Source organism: Dama dama, chromosome 5 (assembly GCF_033118175.1).
Source record: "Dama dama isolate Ldn47 chromosome 5, ASM3311817v1, whole genome shotgun sequence".
NCBI lineage: Eukaryota > Metazoa > Chordata > Mammalia > Artiodactyla > Cervidae > Dama > Dama dama.
In genome coordinates, this window is record NC_083685.1 from 30,441,030 (window position 1) to 30,460,954 (window position 19,925).

Sequence of the window (19,925 nt, forward strand, 5' to 3'; positions counted from 1 at the left end):
TATTTAAAGGGATCATCAACATGAGCTAAAGCATTCAAAATATTTCCTCTCCTCTTCAAGAATGAATTTTAGCTTTATAGATAATTCATAACCTGGTGTTTGGGGCTTCCCAGGTAGCTCAGTAGTAAAAAATCTGCTTGCCAGGAGTTTCAGGAGATGTGGGTTTGATCCCTGGGTAGGAAAGATTCCCTGGAGGAGGAAATGGCAACCCACTCCAGTATCCTTGCCAGGATAATCCCATGAACAGAGGAGCTTGGCAGGCTACAGTGCATGGGGTCACAAAGAGTCAGACATGACTGAGGGTCTGAGCATGCACCGACCTGGTGCTTACACATGTGAACATCTGGGGAAAGTCTGGAAGAGCTTTCCTTGTATTCCATCAATGTTTCACCTTTCCACTCCCACACTATTCTGGGTCCATTCTGTCCTTACATCTGTGACATGGTTTAATAATGGTGTCAGTTCTGTCCTTACATTTGTTATTAATACATGGTTTAATGTCAGCTTCTCTATCTTCCTGTGGAAAGGGGAACTTCTGAAAGACAAGGGTGGTCTCCTCTGTTTTTAACCCCAAGTCTCCACATAGTAATTGGCACATAGCTAGTGCTAAGTAAATGTATGTTGGATGAAGTGACAACATTGAACTCGATCTTGAACACTGAGGCTCTGGATAGATGGTTGGGAGATGTAGGTCATCACAACAAGCTGTTGATATAATAAAATGGAGGAAATGAAATGGGGTTCACTAATAGAATAGGATTTTGCAACAAAATAACCTTATTTTATTTTACTAAGCTGTGATGCAGTGAATTTGTGGGATTCAATATGGTAACAATATTGAGAAGAAAATATAGTTAGGCTAGTAAGGGATATGAAGAACAACATTGGTTGGCACTTTGAAAAGTCTTAATAAATGTAAGCTAGGTATTTGAGGATTTTTGCCTTAATCATACTACTGAGAACTATCTCACTGGGCCCCACATATCCTTAGTACCACTTTCCAGTGGAGAAAATTAGGCTGGTGTTACAACATTTTTTCATGCTTCTATTTATTGTGTTTGCAGAGGAATGCTACTCTCTAGCTGCCTGTGTAGCATAATTCTAGGATATTATCTCATAAAGGAAGTTTGTTCTCAAGTCTGAGAGGGTAGAATCTGTAATCACCATGGCAACAACTTTTTCAGTCTGCACATCACTGGGCATGAACCTGATTACAACATGAACGTTATCCTTGAACTAGTAGTGACATAGGTTTTGGGTGAATGATGGTTCTTTGGAATCAAGGTAGCCCTAATTTAGAACAAGACAGTGGTCAATCCAGAGTTAACTGAAACAGATGATGAACCACATTAATTTTCAGCAAGCCCTAGGAATTACAAACATGACATGGGAATATACTAACTTTTTAGTCTCTTGTTTACTTGGTATGGCCAGGCACAAGCCATATTAATGAAATACAAAAAACTGAGAGATATGTGAGGACCTTTGTTCAGAAATGTTGTTATTTATTTTTCCTCATATTTTCCACTATCTGTATTCTACAATGTCTCTAGCTAACAGGTAATAATTAAAAATAATTAAACCAGAAGATTTGAATCAATGAGAGTAGAGAATTAATACAGCTGTTTTGATCACCTAAAGCACTTTCTTTCTGTATAGGAATCCCCCTATGTTATGATGAAGAAAAATCATGAGATGCTTGAAGGCAATGAGCGATATGAGGGCTATTGTGTTGACTTGGCTGCAGAAATCGCCAAACATTGTGGGTTCAAATACAAGTTGACCATTGTTGGGGATGGCAAGTATGGGGCCAGGGATGCAGACACGAAAATTTGGAATGGGATGGTTGGAGAACTTGTATATGGGGTAAGTACCACTCTTCTTACAGATAAAACCGTTCCATTTGAACTCTTGTTGAGGGAATGCTTGCCTTCCATGCAAAGTACCAACGTCTGAGGTTGTTGGTTTCCCACATTACGCTAGGAATGCTGTCTTGTTTCCTTGTAAACATTTGAAGATGAAGGATGAAGTCAGAAGCAAACATACAGATGGAGACAGGCTTCATTTGTCTTGAAGTCTATGGGCCATATGCATTTTTCAAAGATCGCAAAGGCATGGATACAGATGTAGTTCTCATAATCAAGCCAGACAGGTGTTCTCTGTATTTATTGAAAAGGAGGTGTATTTGGGGAACAAATTGCTTTTCTTCTGTTTATTATTTCCTGGGATTCCACCAGGGAAATATTCATTCCCGTATCCTGATTTCCTGTCCTACCCATTTATTCAATAGCATAACTACAATTTCTTCCTGACCGGGAGTCCTGGTTCTGTTACTGTCCTTTGTTTCCCTTGCAGAAAGCTGATATTGCAATCGCTCCGTTAACCATCACCCTTGTGAGAGAGGAGGTGATCGATTTCTCAAAGCCCTTTATGAGCCTCGGGATCTCTATCATGATCAAGAAGCCTCAGAAGTCCAAACCAGGAGTGTTTTCATTTCTTGATCCTTTAGCCTATGAGATCTGGATGTGCATTGTTTTTGCCTACATTGGGGTCAGTGTAGTTTTATTCCTGGTCAGCAGATTTAGCCCCTACGAGTGGCACACTGAGGAATTTGAAGATGGAAGAGAAACACAAAGTAGTGAATCAACTAATGAATTTGGGATTTTTAATAGTCTCTGGTTTTCCTTGGGTGCCTTTATGCAGCAAGGATGCGATATTTCGCCAAGGTTGGTTACTCGCCTGCTTCAACTTTGTGCATTTTAGGTCTCGAGTGGACATTCATGGTGTTTATGAATTCACTGTAAAGAAGTTAGCAGCTGCCGGCTGTCTGTCCAAGCAGTGTAAGACTCTTAAGGACAGACTTTTACCATCGGTGTAAGCCTGTGAAATATTTGAGCAACGTTCTTTGAATGTTGGTCCTGTATTTCCCTGGTGAAATTGTACACACCATGGAGAGGCTATAAAATGCATAAGGTTCCAATCATTCCATGCCTTCTTGGAGGGGTACCGTGTTTTTGCTGCATATTCTCATCTTACAGCCATCTGTGTGTTGATCCACAGACCTGTATTTGGGAAAATGGGCAACATTACTTACTAACTAAAAAGCGACAAAACTTTATTTCACACATCCCATCTTTTTGTTGTTGTTGTTCTTATTAGATCATGGAAATGATATGGGAGAAATATTTACAAAATTTGTTTTTTAAAGGTTAGGTTGCTGAGTTGAAAAGAATGTATGATAAAATATTTTCTGAGTATCTAGAAATAAATAGTTGGGATGATGATGACTGATTCATTACAAATATTTGTGCCATATTAAATAGTAATGCACACAGGATGGAATAAATTCATACACCTCCAGTTATATGATATTTTAATTCCTGCCCTATAATGCCTAAATAGAATAAATATATCACATTCCCTTTGTGCATGTTGCATACATAAGTCAGAATAATAGCCATGTCTGGTTCTTTAGAGGTACTTTTCCTGATGTGATTAATTTCACATTTAAAGCCTAAATGATTATTGATCTACTGGCACATTTTAATTTGGGTTTAATTATCCCCCTTTGATTCTATGGGATATCTTAATAACTAGTAGAGGCAGTGGCTTTTTAAATGCTATTCCATTACTATTAGTTTTTGAGCATTTGGGGGCTAAGAATAATTAACTTCAGAAAGCTACATGTGAAGCTCAGAAAACATTTTGTATCTTTTACAGTCTTTTTGTTTATTCCCCCAGGGAGGTAAAAGAAATAAATCACGTTTGCAGAAAGCATCAATAACTTACTTTTCCAATAGTATGGAATGTCTTTATGAGCTTTGTGAATCTGAGAACTCTTAATTCCATCAAGCTTTCTGTGGCCTCTCTATGGAACTGCGCTATATTAGAACCAAACCAAGGGTATTTGCACTGCATATAGAGAGAGACATAATTTTCACACGTAATATATGAAAATAATTATCATATATCAGATATTTATGATTATGATGATCTCTGATAAAACAAGATTCATAGTTCTGTCTCTATATTTAGTTGACCTGATTTACATTAAAGACATGAAGAGAAGTTTCTAATGATGAAAAAGAAAAATACTAACCAGATTGGAATCTCAGAGAACATTCTGGTTCATAAGTAATAAAGAAATGATTCATCTTTAGAAAGAAGGTCACTGAAGTTTGATGTTACCATAGCCCTGAGATATAAGGCAATTATCCTAGAGTTCCACAAACTATCCTCTGCCTGGTGAATAAGCAGGAGAAGCTTCTGAAGTTTCATCATGACATAGGACACACTGACCTAGGTTCTGATCGATGAACACTCAGCTTTGTTTGCCTTGCTCCTCATGTATCAGGTCCCTGAAGGTCACTCTTTTGGGTGTCCAGTGCTTGTTGAGGAACAGAAAACACATTTACACATAGGGGCTGGAGCACCAGCCACATTTAACCATCTGTGTTTTTCCAGGGTCCACCGTGACATATTGACATTCAAATTTTTCACAAAGCCTGCTTCCTAAAATATGACCATTTTTATTTGCTTATGGTTTCATTCATGAATCACGACTCACTACACTTTCACATGTAATAATTTTTATTTCCTGGTAAGATATATCAATTTTAGATAACATATTTTTCCTTGTTATGTTTTATTTGCCATGGGATATATATGTATAGACATATACATATATATGTAAGGAGAATTCACTTTATTAAAATTTTTCAGTATATGCACCTTTCAATTCATGGTTATATGTGCATTTGATAATTGAACATGCTGACTAATATTGGAAAATTTAAGAATTTTTTAAAGGAACTAAGCTATCATGTCTTAAGAATGCAATGATGATAATTCTAGGAAAGGATAGAGCAGCTTAATATCTAAAATAATATTAATAGTAATGCATGAAATGCACAGATCACTTTACATATGCTCTTTAAATATTTTTAAAGATATTTATCATCTTTTTCTCAATAAAATATGGTAAAGAACTATTTTATTTATATGAATAGAACACATTGAAATTTTAATCTAGAATGATTACATGAAGTAAATTGGTCATTGCCTGAAATTAGGTTGAGAGTATAACTATAGTTTTGTGAAGACTACAACCATAGAATTATGAGGGCAAAATGGTGCAAAGTTAACTCTTATTCTCTGGCTTACTTCTGTTTTCTCCTGCAATATCCTTAAGTGATTCAAATGATTAAAATATTTCATTATTAAACTAATTATTTAATAGAGATTAGAAAAATGATAGAATATGTATATATATGTGCTGCTTTAGTGCAGACACTGAGAGATGAAAGTTTTGTTTTTAGTAAGAGAAACCATTTTTATGTGTCACCATAAAACATAATGTTTAATTTGCTCCTCTACTTAAAATTTCTCAGAAACTCATTCTGAAGCATTAGTTCATCCTTGGAAAACACTTACAAGTAAATAATTAATTGCTCAATAATTTTTTGTTTTGAATGATGCACAAGTTATATAAGCTTTGGGGGTTATCTTGCATACTTCAAAAAATGAGCATATTTAGTTAAATCTGACATAAATACTGGATTAGGGAGCAACATTATGTCTTTAACTTGTGCTTATCTTACAACTGAAACAGAATGATTTATAAAAATGATTCTAAAATATATTGCCAATAAACCTGCAATGTATACTGTCCAAGGCAATGAGATCCATTTTGTTTTAAGGGCTTCGACTGAATCTGCCCTCTTAAATACAAGGTACATGAGATGACAATTATACATTCTGTTGTGATGGAATAAATAGTGAATATTTTGAGAGTGACTTTGTCTACATAGAGTTTCTCCAAATCTAAAATGTACTTTATATCCTTTTCAGAATACGTGGGAATTAACTTTTTCCATTCTATCATATTTGTTTAATTTTTTGCATCTCTAAGATACTGGTAAAGGCTCTTTATCATGTTGTTTTTATTTTTCATTGATTGTGCAGTTTCTTTTTCTCTTTTATTTTAGCAGCAGATGTTTTTATTTAAAAAATCTTTACTTTTAGCTTCACTGCTTTTCTTCACTTCTCGAGTAGTTTATTATACAGATGTTACCTGATAATTGATATAGTATCTGTGTTTCATCAAAAGGTGTATTTCTTATTATTAATTGTGAGGAAATTTAGTTTAGGTCATAAATTGGCACATTTTTATAATTTAAATTTTTAGAAGTGTTACCTCTTCACTATAGAAGGATTTATTGTTAGACATAATAGAGTTATTAACAAAAGAGAAAAAAATTATTGTTTTTTTTAATATTACTCAAATACCTTTATATGTGGAACCCCACTAAATCTTACCAAATAAAACCTTATATACCTACTTCTATATATACGTATCTATACTTATCTATTTCTATACCTACATATCTATACTTACCTATCTAAGGTTTAAAGTAAATCAAGCTTTTGAAAAGTATTTTATGTAAGAATTTATGGTCACAGAAATAATTTCATTTTTATTATTTTTCAAACTAGAAATTTATATTTTGGCTAACTTTTAAATGTCTGATTTGTTTTCCTTAAGTTTTCTTTTTTCCTTAAGCAGCAGGCACAAAGGAACAGGGATATCACAGTTCATGTCTGAAGCATCAGATTTTTATTTGTTAAGAATTATATTTTGTGTCATACTCTGTAGTATCATTTTCTCCATTTATATTCTGTACTATATTTCTAACATCTGTGTTTCTGCACATACAAAATCCTAATGAAATTTTGGACCTTTTTTGAGGGTTTTGAAACTTCATTGGATGGATTAAATGGAGGGTTTCTTTGGTGTTTAAAGCCATATCTATGATGCATACTTTTATTTTTGATATTTGATTTTGTTTGTCAGCATTTTTCCGAGTTTTGCTCTTGATCCTAGATTCTCTTCTTTGTTTAGTTATATCATGAGTGGATAAAATATTATAAGCATTGGATAGATTATTCGCACATTTCTAGAAATTGCTTGTTACAAGATTACACATGTAGCCATGATAACTGTGAAAGAATTTCAGGAATCTAAAGTTTTGCCTCTGGATAGCTCATCAGATCTAGTGAATCTGTAATCCTTGCCCAGAAGGTTTAATAATTTCAAGTTTCATGAACTAGCTGATATATTGAAAAATATGAAGTCAAATATTTCCCTATAAATCAACATTTGCATAATACTGCTAACTTGTTTCCTTACAAGGTCGTTCATTTCACTTTACAAATCCATTTCGTACTTGTTATCAGATCCCTGTCTGGGCGCATTGTTGGAGGAGTGTGGTGGTTCTTTACCCTGATCATAATCTCCTCCTACACGGCTAACCTAGCTGCCTTCCTGACTGTAGAGAGGATGGTGTCTCCCATCGAAAGTGCCGAGGATCTTTCTAAGCAAACAGAAATTGCTTATGGGACATTAGACTCTGGCTCCACCAAGGAATTTTTCAGGGTAAGAGATTCTGCTTCATAAGTTCTTGTTTTGGTCTTACAATTGAACCAGCCTAAACTCTGTGCCTCCTTGCCTCTCCCATGGTCTATACAAAGGTGCTATGTGAAAGTTACTTCCATCTCTGTCTCTAATTCTATTTTCGTTCCTCTTTTTTTCATTTTTATTTTATATTGGAGTATAGTTGATTTACATGTTTGTTAGTTTCAGGTATATAGCAAATTGATTCAGTTATACATATACATGTATCTATTCTTTTTCTTTTTTTATTTATTTTTTTAATTTTTTCTTGAATCAGCCATGCATTTACATTCTATTCTTTTTCAAATTCTTTTCCCATTTAGGTAATTATAGAATAATAGAGAGGAGTTCCCTGTGCCATACAGTAGGTTCTTGTTTATCAAATTTACATATAATAATATATATCTATTAATCCCCAAATCCCAATTTATCCCTCCTCTCCACCTTACCCTATGGTAACCATAAGTTTGTTTTCTATTTCTGTTCTTAACCTTATCTCTAGCCGTCTGTGCTCCCTACCCTCCCTATCCCTGTATTTGGCACTATCTACCTTTTTTTGATTTCTGACTCTTTTGGAGAAAAACACTATGTTGTAAAGAAATCTAGTTTTTGTAAAAATTAATTTTGCTTTTGGGACAAAATTGAAGCAAAGTCTAGTTAAAATTAAATGATTATTTTTTAAAGAAAATGGTGTTGTAGTTTGCTTTATGTTAAATAAGCTTGACTGTCAATTATCTTACATAATTTACAGCTGAGAACTGACCGTCAAATCAGTTATGTTAATTCTGTGTCAGGAAATAGATTATCTTCATGTGTGGAAATCCTGAGTTTTCTCTTAAAGCTTCCAAGAAAAGGCTAACAATGACCTTCAACCTCTTAATTTTTAAAGTGGGAATAATGATTATGTGTCTATTAAATGTATTTTAGGTTTTAAAAGATCTGTGGCCCTATGTTCTCTGTCTGAAGGAACCAGTCCAATAGGCTGATGGTATAATTTTCTTTCCTTACACTCTTAATGGGATTCTCTGGTGGCTCAGAGGGTAAAGCGTCTGCCCACAATGTGGGAGACCCGAGTTTGATCCCTGAGTTGGGAAGATCCCCTGGAGAAAGAAATGGCAACCCACTCCAGTACTCTTGCCTAGAAAATTACATGGATGGTGGAGCCTGGTGGGCTACAGTCCTTGGGGTCGCAAAGAGTCAGACACAACTAAGTGACTTCACTTCTTTCATACTCTTATCTCTCTGTAAGAGCTCATTCTATTAAAATGTTGAAATAAAGCAGATAAACTTTGGCATTAAGCCAGATAGATGTCATATGATGATCTGTAATAATCCACAAGTATCTTTGAATGTATCTGAGATTGAGTGAAGATTAGGGCTTTCAACTTCCAGCTGAAGTAGTACATTGTGGTTTGAGGACTGTCTCATCCTGGATTACCATTGGTGTCTTTTCCAAATAACATCAGTTGTGCTCCAGAGGTGATAGGAGAAAAGGCAGTTCTGTCAGACTGCTGACAACAGGTAGTAATTTGGATGTGAGTGGGGCAGCAGGATGTTGGCACTTCCTCTAGGCACTGCAGTGTAAACCAAGACTGTGGTCCTTTTGTAAGCAACTTTACTTTCACTTTAATGTTACCTGTGAATGTTACAGTGCAGTTTTGCTGCTAATGATAGTTTACTTCTACTGCTGAAAATAGTTGCAATGTGTGTATATTGTAGTGCTTAACATAATGTGCTCTTGCCTAATTATGACAATGGCGCTATTAAATAAATTAGAATATTGCGTGATTCTCAGTATATTTTGGAACATTTAAATGTTATTTGTATCCCAATATGGCTTGCTTTTATTTCATTGATATATTTTATTGGTATTCCTCCCTCTCTAAGTAAATGAGATCTGTGAAGGGGCTTGTTATATCATGGTTTACTTACTGCTACTTATGTTGATTAAAATAACCTTGTTTCCAGACACTGTCTGTTGAGAGTTACTCTCATTAGTTTGTTTGGGACCAGCTATTCTCAATAACTGCACCTTCAGAATCTGAGAGCTTTTCAGTATACCTTAACTCAACCATAGAAACATATACCGTATTCAGCACATGGCCAAGATTTCAGGATTAGAATATGTAAATTTCCCAGGAGACAGGATGAAAAGGCTAGATAACTCTGGGCAAAGGATACTTCAACTCTTGTGTTTCAGCTCAGTAACTCCACAGATACTGTGGTTCCCACGTGCAGTACACATACACACACGCACACACAAACAACCCCGACATATCTGCAGTGTGTCGTTTGCCTACATAGGATTGCGGAGCTTACTTTCTCTGGAGTAATAGAGAAGTGATGTTGATTATCTTATTGTTTTGTTCAGTCCCTCTGTCACGTCTGACTCTGCAACACCATGGACTACAGCACACAAGGTTTCCCTGTCCTTCACCACCTCCCAAAGTTTGCTCAAATTCATGTCCATTGAGTCAGTGATGCCATCCAACCATCTCATCCTCTGTTGTACCCTTCTCCTCCTTCCTTCAATCTTTCCCAACATCAGGGTCTTTTCTAATGAGTTAACTCTTCACATCAGGTGGCCAAAGTATTGGAGCTTCAGCTTCAGCACAGACCTTCCAATGAATATTCAGGATTGATTTCCTTTAGGTTTGACTGGTTATATCTCTTTGCAGGCCAAAGGACTCTCAAGAGTCTTCCCCAACACTACAGTTCAAAAGCATCATTTCTTCGGGACTCAGCCTTCTTTATGGCCCAACTCTCACATCAATATATGACTACTGGAAAAACCATAGCTTTGACTAGACAGACTTTTGTTGGCAAGCTAATGTCTCTGCTTTAATATGGTGTCTAGGTTGGTCATAGCATTTCTTTCAAGAAGCAAGCGTCTTTTAATTTCATGGCTGCAGTCAATACCTGCAGTGATTTTGGAGTCCAAGAAAATAAAATTTGTCACTGTTTCCATTGTTTCCCCATCTATTTGTCATGAAGTGATGGGACCAAATGCCATTATTTTTGTTTTTCGAATCTTGAGTTTTAAGCTAGGTTTTTGACTTTCCTCTTTCATTTTCATCAAGAGGTTCTTCAGTTCCTCTTTACTTTCTGACATAAGGATGTTGTCATCTGCGTATCTGAGGTTATTGCTGTTTCTACCAGCAATTTTGATTCCAGCTGTGCTTCACCCAGCCCAGCATTTCACATGATGTACTCTGCACAGAAGTTAAATAAGCAGGCTGACAATATATAGCCTTGACATACTCCTTTCCCAGTTTGGAACAAGTCTGTTGTTCCATGTCCATTTCTAACTGTTGTTTCTTGACCTGCATACAGGTTTCTCATTAGGCAGGTAATGTGGTCTGGTATTCCCATCTCTTGAAGAATTTTCCACAGTTTGTTGTGATCCACACAGTCAAAGGCTTTATAGTAGTCAATGAAGAAGAAGTAGATGTTTTTCTGGAATTCTCTTGCTTTTTCTATGATCCAGTGGATGTTGGCAATTTGATCTCTGGTTCCTCTGCCTTTTCTCAACACAGCTTGAACATCTGGAAGTTCTTGGCTCATATACTGTTAAAGCCTAGCTTGGAGAATTTTGAGCATTACTTGTGCAGAAGTTTGTATATTCTTTGACATTGCCTTTCTTCGGGAGTGGAATGAAAACTGACCTTTTCCAGTCCTGTGACTACTGCTGAGTTTTCCAAATTTGGTGGCATATTGACTGTAGCACTTTCACAGCATCATCTTTTAGGATTTGAAATAGCTCAGCTGGAATTCTGTCACCTCCACTAGCTTTGTTCATAGAGATGCTTCCCAAGACCCACTTGATTTGCACTCCAGGATGTTTGGCTCTAGATGAGTGATCACACCTTTATGGTTATGTGGGTCATTAAGATATTTTTCATATGGTTCTTCTGTGTATTCTTGCCACCTCTTCTTACTATCTTCTGCTTCTGTTAGGTCCATACAATTTCTGCCCTTTATTGTGCCCATCTTTGCATGAAATGTTTCCTTGGTATCTCTAATTTTATTGAAAATATCTCTGATCTTTCCCATTCTATTGTTTTCCTCTATTTCTTTGCATTGTTCACTTAGGAAGGCTTTCTTATCTCTTCTTGCTATTCTTTGAAGTTCTGCATTCAGATGGGTGTATCTTTCCTTTTTTTCCTTTCCCTTTCTCTTCTCTTCTTTTCTCAGCTCTTTGTAAGGCCTCCTCAGACAAACATTTTGCCTTTTTACATTTCTTTTTCTTGGGGATGGTCTTGATCACTGCTTCCTGTACAATGTTATGATTCTCTGTCCGTAGTTCTAGACAACCTGATAACTTTTATTAGTATAGCTTCCCAAGGCATAGTCTTATGCATTGTCTCTGAATCTCACAGTATTTTTGTCTGCTAGTCAGAGTGATCATTTTTGTTTGCATGTTGCATATTATTAAACTAAATGTGAGGATTTGACCAAACTCTAGCAGGTAACGTGCATGCTAAAGTCTTTTACTCCTGAAGCATTCTTCCTGTACACTGTTTTTCCTTGTGGAGAAAAGTCTCTGGATTTCACTGCTTTTATGCTCTATTTCAATCCCCTCTATGTTTGTTCATGTCAAGTTGGAGGATTATATTGGTAGAAATGCAATCAGTGCCTCACAGTTCTTCTCCATATACCTGCGAAAGGAGCTGTGATGAATCAAGGTGACTAGGTCTCAGTGCATAACGCATTAGTAGTCAGCTTCTCCTTATCTTGAGAAGGAGGGGCATGGGCTCAAAAGTACTTAAAAGCCACACTAGCCTATTTGTAGCAGTAAAGGGAGGCTAAAAGAATAGCACACATCACCCAAATGAACATGAGCTTGCCATGTTAAATATCCTCTATGAAAACAGGTTGTCATTTGAGAAAGTAGTACACAGAATATGTTGTTGTTCAGTCACTAAGTCATGTCCAACTCTTTGCAATCCCATGGACTGTAGCACACCAGGCCTCCCTGTCCCTCATCATCTCCCTGAGTTCGCCCAAGTTCATGTTCCTTGAATCCGTGATGTCATCCAACCATCTCATCCTCTGCTGCCCTCTTTTCCTCTTGCCTTGAATCTTTCCCAGCATCAGGGGGTTTTCTGGTGAGTGGGCTATTTGCATTGGGTGCCAAATTATTGGAGCTTTAGCTTCACCGTCAGTCCTTCCGATGAATATTCAGGATTGATTTCCCTTAAGATTGACTGGTTTGATCTCACTGTCCAAGGGATTCTCAAGAGTGTTCTCCAGTATCAGAATTCAAAAGCATCAGTTCTTTTGTGTTCAGCCTTCCTTATGGTCCAATTGTTACATCTATACATGACTATAAAGGCCATAGTGATAGCTTATAGTGAACAATGCCTAATTTGTGATCTCTGAAGAGGATTTAGCTCCGGGACCAGGGACCAGTCTTGATCATTCAAAAGCTTTTGTGTAGTAGAGTTTTATTCAGGTGAAAAAGGGACAGAGAAAGCTTCTGACAGAGACATCAGAAGGGGATGGAGAGTGCCCCCCTCACTAGTCTCAGAAAAGAGAGTTATATACTTTTTCAATTGGTTATTACAATAAATCAAAAGAATGTCTCAAGGTTGTAAAGATCTTACTAGACCCAATCCCACAATTTACATTTTAAGATGACAGGATTAGAACTAACAACAGAAAGATCTTACCAGACCCACTCCCATAATATACATTTTAAGAATACAGTATTAGTCGTAAGGTTTTCAAGAAGGAGAAACTGTACTCAAGCAGGATACATTATTGTTATATAATCCTTATTAAGGAATGTAGAAAAAAAAGTTTGTCTTTTCCTCCTCCCTGAGAATTCCAGACCCCTATATCCTACTCGAGGATCCTGGGCTTCTTATCAATTGACTAGGAATTGACTCTCTCAATAGCTTTGACTGTACGGACAAAGTGTATGTTTCTTAAAATTTTGGGTTAAATTAAAAGGTGCTGCTAACTCATGAGTGATCCCTTCTCCAGGAGATCTTTCCAACCCAGGGATCAAACCCTGGTCCCAGGCATTGCAGGTGGATTCTTAGCCTCCAGGGAAGCCCATAACTGAATTAGTGTTGGGTAATTGGATACCATGGTGACCAGAGTGAGAATAGTCTTCATTTTGCTTCTGACTCTAAAGATATTTTCAGGCATGGTCTGTCTTTATAGCAGTACCCATTACATCTCATACCTTTTCTCATGGAGTTTGTTGCATTCGGACAACAAACTCCATGAGTTTGACTGCAGATCCCATTTAAAAAAGAATTCCATTTATAGAGTGTAACTCCAAATGCATTGAATGAGATGAAGGTAATTTATAGACATTGCAAGGGCAAAATGTAGTTGTTTTCCTTGACGTTTTTTTCCCCTTTAATTGCTAGGTTATGCTACAATGTATTAGCAGTAGTCTGGTCAAATTTCTAAGCTTAAGATGGAAGGTGTTACAAAGGAAATTTCCCCTTGCAGGCACACCACACTCCATGCATTCCTAAAATTAACATTCATCACACACCTGGGACATCCTCTCTCTCAACTGCCCTTTATGTTTAGGGGCATTTGGGGCTCCTGTAAACCGGGTATAGGACAGGCAGAAAGCTGGGAGAGTGACCATCATGGCACCCAGACTGCCAGGAGCAAGGATGCAGATGGAATGGGCATGGCCCACAGTGAAGATGCGTGCTTGCTTTTTGTGCTTACTGGCTGCCACTGTACTTACTTTCATGCCTGAGACAGCTGATTATACGTGGAAGAAAACTTGTCTCAGTTGTTGGTATTTAAGATTCTAATAGTTATTTTGTGTTTCCTTATATGACTTAATTTGGCTTTAGTGATAGCTCTTTCTTTGTAATGCTGTTTATGAAGTGGGGTTTATTATTTATATTATTTTAAATTTTCTACTATCTCAGTGTTTATCAAGTCAACTTTTGTTTCTTGTATAGCAAGAGCTCTGAATTTAGCTACTAGAGAAGTTGATTTGAAAAGTTAGGTTTTTGTGTAAAGTTTAAAGATATATGAGTAGCTAAAAGATGGAAAATAACTTATTTAAGACCATTTAGATTAAAGGGCCAGTTTTAAAACAGAATTCAGAATTACAGTCTTCAGTCTCAATATCAGCTAAAGATATGTCTTTGAAGGGATGAGAGCATCTTATATCAAATTAAAAGGTGACTATTTCATCTCATTTATAAGAATCTGTTTTGTTGTCATAAGGTGATGACAAATGTTCAGTTTAAATCTAAAATATTTTCATATTTCAGTTACATAATTTAATAACTTTGGGTTATATTAGTATTGCTTTAATGAAGTCAGTTTGTGTGCCTTATATTTATAGTTCCAATTTAAGCTGCAAATTTTCTAACTTAAAAATCTATATGTTCTTTCAGTGAAACAAGCTCGAATGAAATATTTGCTTTTTGTAACTAGAGAGAGTAAATAGAGGGCAGTCTTGTAATCAACAAGAGATGTGAGGAAATAGACCCTGCATATTACTTTTCCAGAGTTCTCTGTGCTTGGAACCCATATGCATCCTTGTACCGAGTGCATGGTAAAGTCTGAGTTATTTTGGAGCTGTCAATCCTCACTAATTTTAGCACCACTGTAACACACCTATAATTATGAAAGAATTAGGCTTTCAATTAGAAACCACTATTTTTAGACTTTCACATTTTGATAATTTCTTCTTTCAATAAAAGAGGACAGATCTTGATTTAGATGAGTGTGTGTAGAGGAGGATTGTGTAAGAACTATGTGCATTATGTTCCTACAGAAACTTAGATGTGGAGGATAGACAATGGCTTGATAAATAAACCAATCATAGGCCTGTCAATCCATGAAACAAAAGTATTAACTTGCAGAGAGGAAATACTTCACACCTATCCTAAATCCCCACACTGTAATCTGTTTATTTCCTCTGGGAGGATGAAGGACAGTGTGTTTCTGAGTAAGTGGTCTCCTTTAATTACGCTGGTGTCGCAATGAACAGATTTTAAAATATTGTTAAAATAAAGGTATCCCCTTTGTATTCAATTAATTATGCCACTCTCAGAAGATCAATTTTGTCTGATAATAATCCATAAACGTATATTGTTGTTACCCAGCATTGTAGACCTTTCACATAGTTCACAAATAGTACAAATGATAGATAAATAGGTAGTGTTATGCAGGTGTGCCTTACCTGAGTGAAAGGACTAGTTTGAAAGTTTTCTTTACTATATAATAATTATAAATACAAGAGAATTATAATACTTTATCATTTTAAAGGTTGCGACCTGTGTTTAATTCCTTCCCTAGCATAAGACACACTTATGTTTATATATAAAACATTGATTGAAATATATTTATAAATAAAAATATTTGAACCATTATGGCAGCTTCCTATAGAACTACATTAAGTTCTCTTTCATTATAGTTACATTTTTTTCCCACTTACCACTTGTGTTTAACAGGAATACAAGCATGATTCCTTTATTTATATTTTATAGAACAGATTTCACTAATTTGTGGTAGTTTTCCATACTTATTTCATTATTTCTGGTATAGCTAAAGAGTTTCTTATATATCACCTATTTCTATGTGGGTAGAATATACATACTTCTAGTTTTGTTTATATAAGTATATATATATATTTCTAGCTTTGTGTATATGACTATATCCACTTCATCTTCATATTATTTGAAAGAATATTATGAAGATGAAATGGATATAGTCATATGTATTTTACTAATATCAAAATGAACCCTTTATAAGTCTTCCAGTTATGCTTAACTCTAAATAGTTTCAAAATACTCAGGACTAAATAAATGCTGAATGTGAATACATTAGCAACAAATAGCACTATATGGCTATGTTGTAAATCACTCATGGCATGGTTAGTCATAATGTTACAGATTTTTCTTCCTTAGGTTTTTTTTTTCTTGTTGAAGAGCTTGATTAGTCATAAAAAATCTTTACAGCTGACAACTCTGCATGTTCAAGGTTTCTCTAGATAGTCCAGGACTAGTTGAAATCATTTCCTCTCTAGCTGACATCTTGTTTCTCTGACATTTTAAATGTTCTCACCATTCCACAAAATAGCTGAGGACAAGATTGAGTTCTTAAAGACTTTAAGGCTACTTTTAGCCTAAGCTGCCTGGGGAAAGTCTGTGTTCTCTTATTCAGCTAAAGGTGGTGATTTAACAGTGAAGGAAAGGTCAACATTTTATAAGATTGATTCACATTTCCTTTAAGATCTAATGTTCAGTTCAAAGGCCTACATTTCATTAAGTAGTTTACAAATTCAGAAAGAAATGTATGCAAGACCCTATTGAATGGTGCTTTCGGGATGAAAGCACCCTGGAAGAAAAATGAAAAGGGTATGTCTACTTGCTGAATTACAGTTATCATGCAAAATGATAGCTTCTCCAAGACTAGCTGTCATTTTGGTCCTTTTCTTCTCTCCATAGCAATTCTCAGCAAATCAGTGTGCTTCCGATCATTTCATTTAGAGACCACCTTTGTGAGTCAAAAGGGAGTTGAAAGCTCACATTATCCATTGGATAGATAATCTGACTCTTACCAAATTATAGGAGGCTTTCTATCATTGTCCATATTAAAGAGAAAATGCTCCTGTCACACTACTATCAGATCATGAGGTTAATTATTCTAGCCAAAAAGGTCCAAACAATAGAGAAAATTTGAAACTAATCTCTTATCTCAAAACTCTTCTAAAATTCCTGCTTAGATGCCTAAGAGAAGATAAATATCAGTATGTACCAGTGCGGGTACCTTAGATGACTTGGTTTTTAATTCACTTTTTGTGCTTAAGTAAAAGAATCATCATGCTTGTCTCATTGGATATTCTGAACTAGTTGCCATGGTAACAAACACAGTCCAAGAGTTGTACAGAAAAAAGAAATAGAAAATTTTGCAATTATTTAAATATACTGGAAGCAAAATCTGGACTAGGTATAAATATTGTTGATAAAATTTTGAGAATTCTTTAATTAAACTTTTGATATTTGAAGGAAAACTTGATACTAAAGTAATTTTTACTTCATGCTTCCAATGTACAATTTTGCCCTAGATCATAGTGAGGGATGATGAAAACCAAGGTGCTAGTGAATGTGATTACTTATGTTCACAGAGTAAAGAGATTTTAGAAATAAAATGGCAACTGGGAAAGTCATGCAAAGTCAGATATTGTCAGGTTCCCCAAATTGATATTTAAGATTGCATCTAAAGGGACTTCCCTGGTGGTTCAGGGGCTAAGACTCTGGGCCCCCAATGCAGGGGGCCTGGGTTCAATCCTTGGTCAAAGAAGTAGATCCCATGTGTGTCTCTCTGTGTGTGTTAGTTGCCCAGTCATGTCTGACTCTGTGCAACCCCATGGACTATAGACCACCAGGCTCCTCTGTCCATGGAATTCTCCAGGCAAGTACTGAAGTGAGGTTGACATTCCCTTCTCCAGAGGATCTTACCAACCCAGGGATCAAACCCTGGTCTCCTGCCTTGCAAGCAGATTCTTCATCATCTGAGTCACCAGGGAAGCCCCAGATCCCACATGCCACAACTAAAGAGTCTATATGCCACAAATAGTCTACATGCCACAACTGAATATCCTGCATGCTGCCACAAAGATCGCAAGTGCTGCAACCAAATAAATAAATATGTTAAAAAAATTTTTTTAAGTATTTCATCTAAGGAAACAAAAATCCAAGGAGGTGATGTCAGAATATAGTTGCCCTGAAAAATCCAGACCCTCCCTTTTTCTCCCAGATACACAGACTCAACAACAGTACATTGACTCTCTTTGTGAGAAAATAGTTAAGAGGCTTCTACAAACCAAGTTGAGTGTGAAACCAGCCAGTCAAACCCTGTAGGAAAATTCATGGCCTCACTGACTGCAGTGACGGCCCTGGCACAGCACATTAAAATTGGGAAGAAACATGTAGCTCTTGGTTTCTTTCTAGGGAGAGAGAGACTACTTGACTATTTTCATGTTATGACTTTTCGGAGGAACTGGTTTCTTTCTGTCTTGCCTGAATCTAAGCACTAAAAAGGGCATCAGGTTGGGGACCTCTGAGAATAAAGTTGAAGGTTTGGCCTGGCTTCCCTGGTGGTTCAGATGGTAAAAAACCCACCTGCAATACAGGAGGCCCAGGTTTGTTTCCTGAGTTGGCAAGATCCCCTGTAGAAGGGAATGAATGGCAACCTGCCATGGTATTCTTGCCTGGAGAATTCCATGGACAGAGAATCCTAACAGGCTACAGTCCATGGGAACACAAATAGTCAGACATGACTGAGTGACTTTCACTTTCACTTTGACCTGGCACACACACTCAGCATAGACCTTTCTCTCCAGCTCAATGTGGTAAAATGGGGGAAAACCCCTATTCAAGCTTGCATTAGGGAAAGTGTAGAAGAAAGTGAAGTTGCTCAGTTATGTCTGACTCTTTGTGACACCATGGACTGTAGCCTAACAGGATCCTCCATCCATCGGATTTTCCAGGCAAGAATACTGGAGTAGGTTGCCATTTCCTTCTCCAGGAATCTTCCCAACCCAGGGACTGAACCCAGGTCTCCCGCATTGTAGGCAGACACTTTATAGTTTGAGTCACCAGGGAAGGAGCAAGCAAGTTGGACTGTGGGCCCATTACTTTGACTTTTCAAGAAACTGATTCTGTCTTGCCTGCTCAGAGCACTGCTGGGACCTGGTATGTGCTAAATGCCTGGGGGCTGCTGGGAACAGAAGGGAGCTGATAGTTTGCTGCTGCTTCAGAGACCTGTGGTCCAGCAGACAGAGACCAATGCAGCTTGGCGGCCACTCCCTTGCCTTTGGAAGAAGACTGGTGTGTGCTTGCAATGTTCTGACCTTTCATGGGGTGCTTTGGAGACTGCCTTTCCTGATTTGGGCCTAGCATACTCTATAAGCCTGGAGGCTACAGATAATAAAATAGAGCTGGATGGCTTATTCTAGCTCTAGAGAACCTGCATTACTGCAGACAGACATCAAAGGAGCAAGAGATTATGAACTCTGGAAAAAGGCTTCCTGCAAATCCATCTTACTGGAAATTTGCACATACATGTCCAAGGAAGACATAGCCACAGAAAATGTTTAAGAGGCTTTTGGAATATTTAACCAGGGTGATTGGTGAAGTTCTATCCCTATATGAAGTCCATCCATGAAGACTGGAGAGGTGGCTGTTTTTAAAAAAGGCACAGATCCTAACATAAACTTATAAGGCACATAGAAAAAAAACAACAAAAATGTGGCTCAAAGGAAAAACATTAATCCCCAGAAATCAAACTTAAAAAAAAAAAAGGAGGTATCTGGATAACTTGGCAAAGAATTCCAAATATCTGTTACAAAAATGCTCAAAGAGCTCAGAAAAATGATGCATGAACAAAATGAGAACATTAATAGAATTAGAAAAATATAAAAAAGAACCAAATGTTGAAAATAACTACAGTGACTGAATTAAAAAATTCACTA

General features: G+C 36.7%; 1 protein-coding gene across 2 annotated transcripts in view; it reads left to right on the forward strand.

The window, feature by feature from the left end:
* The window catches only part of GRIA2 (glutamate ionotropic receptor AMPA type subunit 2), a 178,282-nt gene that overhangs the window by 134,496 nt on the left and 23,861 nt on the right, over positions 1-19,925 (forward strand). For both annotated transcript variants that reach the window (XM_061140878.1, XM_061140879.1), the window contains exons 10-12: positions 1,660-1,866; positions 2,356-2,726; positions 7,237-7,435. In XM_061140878.1, the coding sequence (XP_060996861.1) occupies positions 1,660-1,866; positions 2,356-2,726; positions 7,237-7,435 (777 nt within the window). The remainder of the gene's footprint in view (positions 1-1,659; positions 1,867-2,355; positions 2,727-7,236; positions 7,436-19,925) is intronic.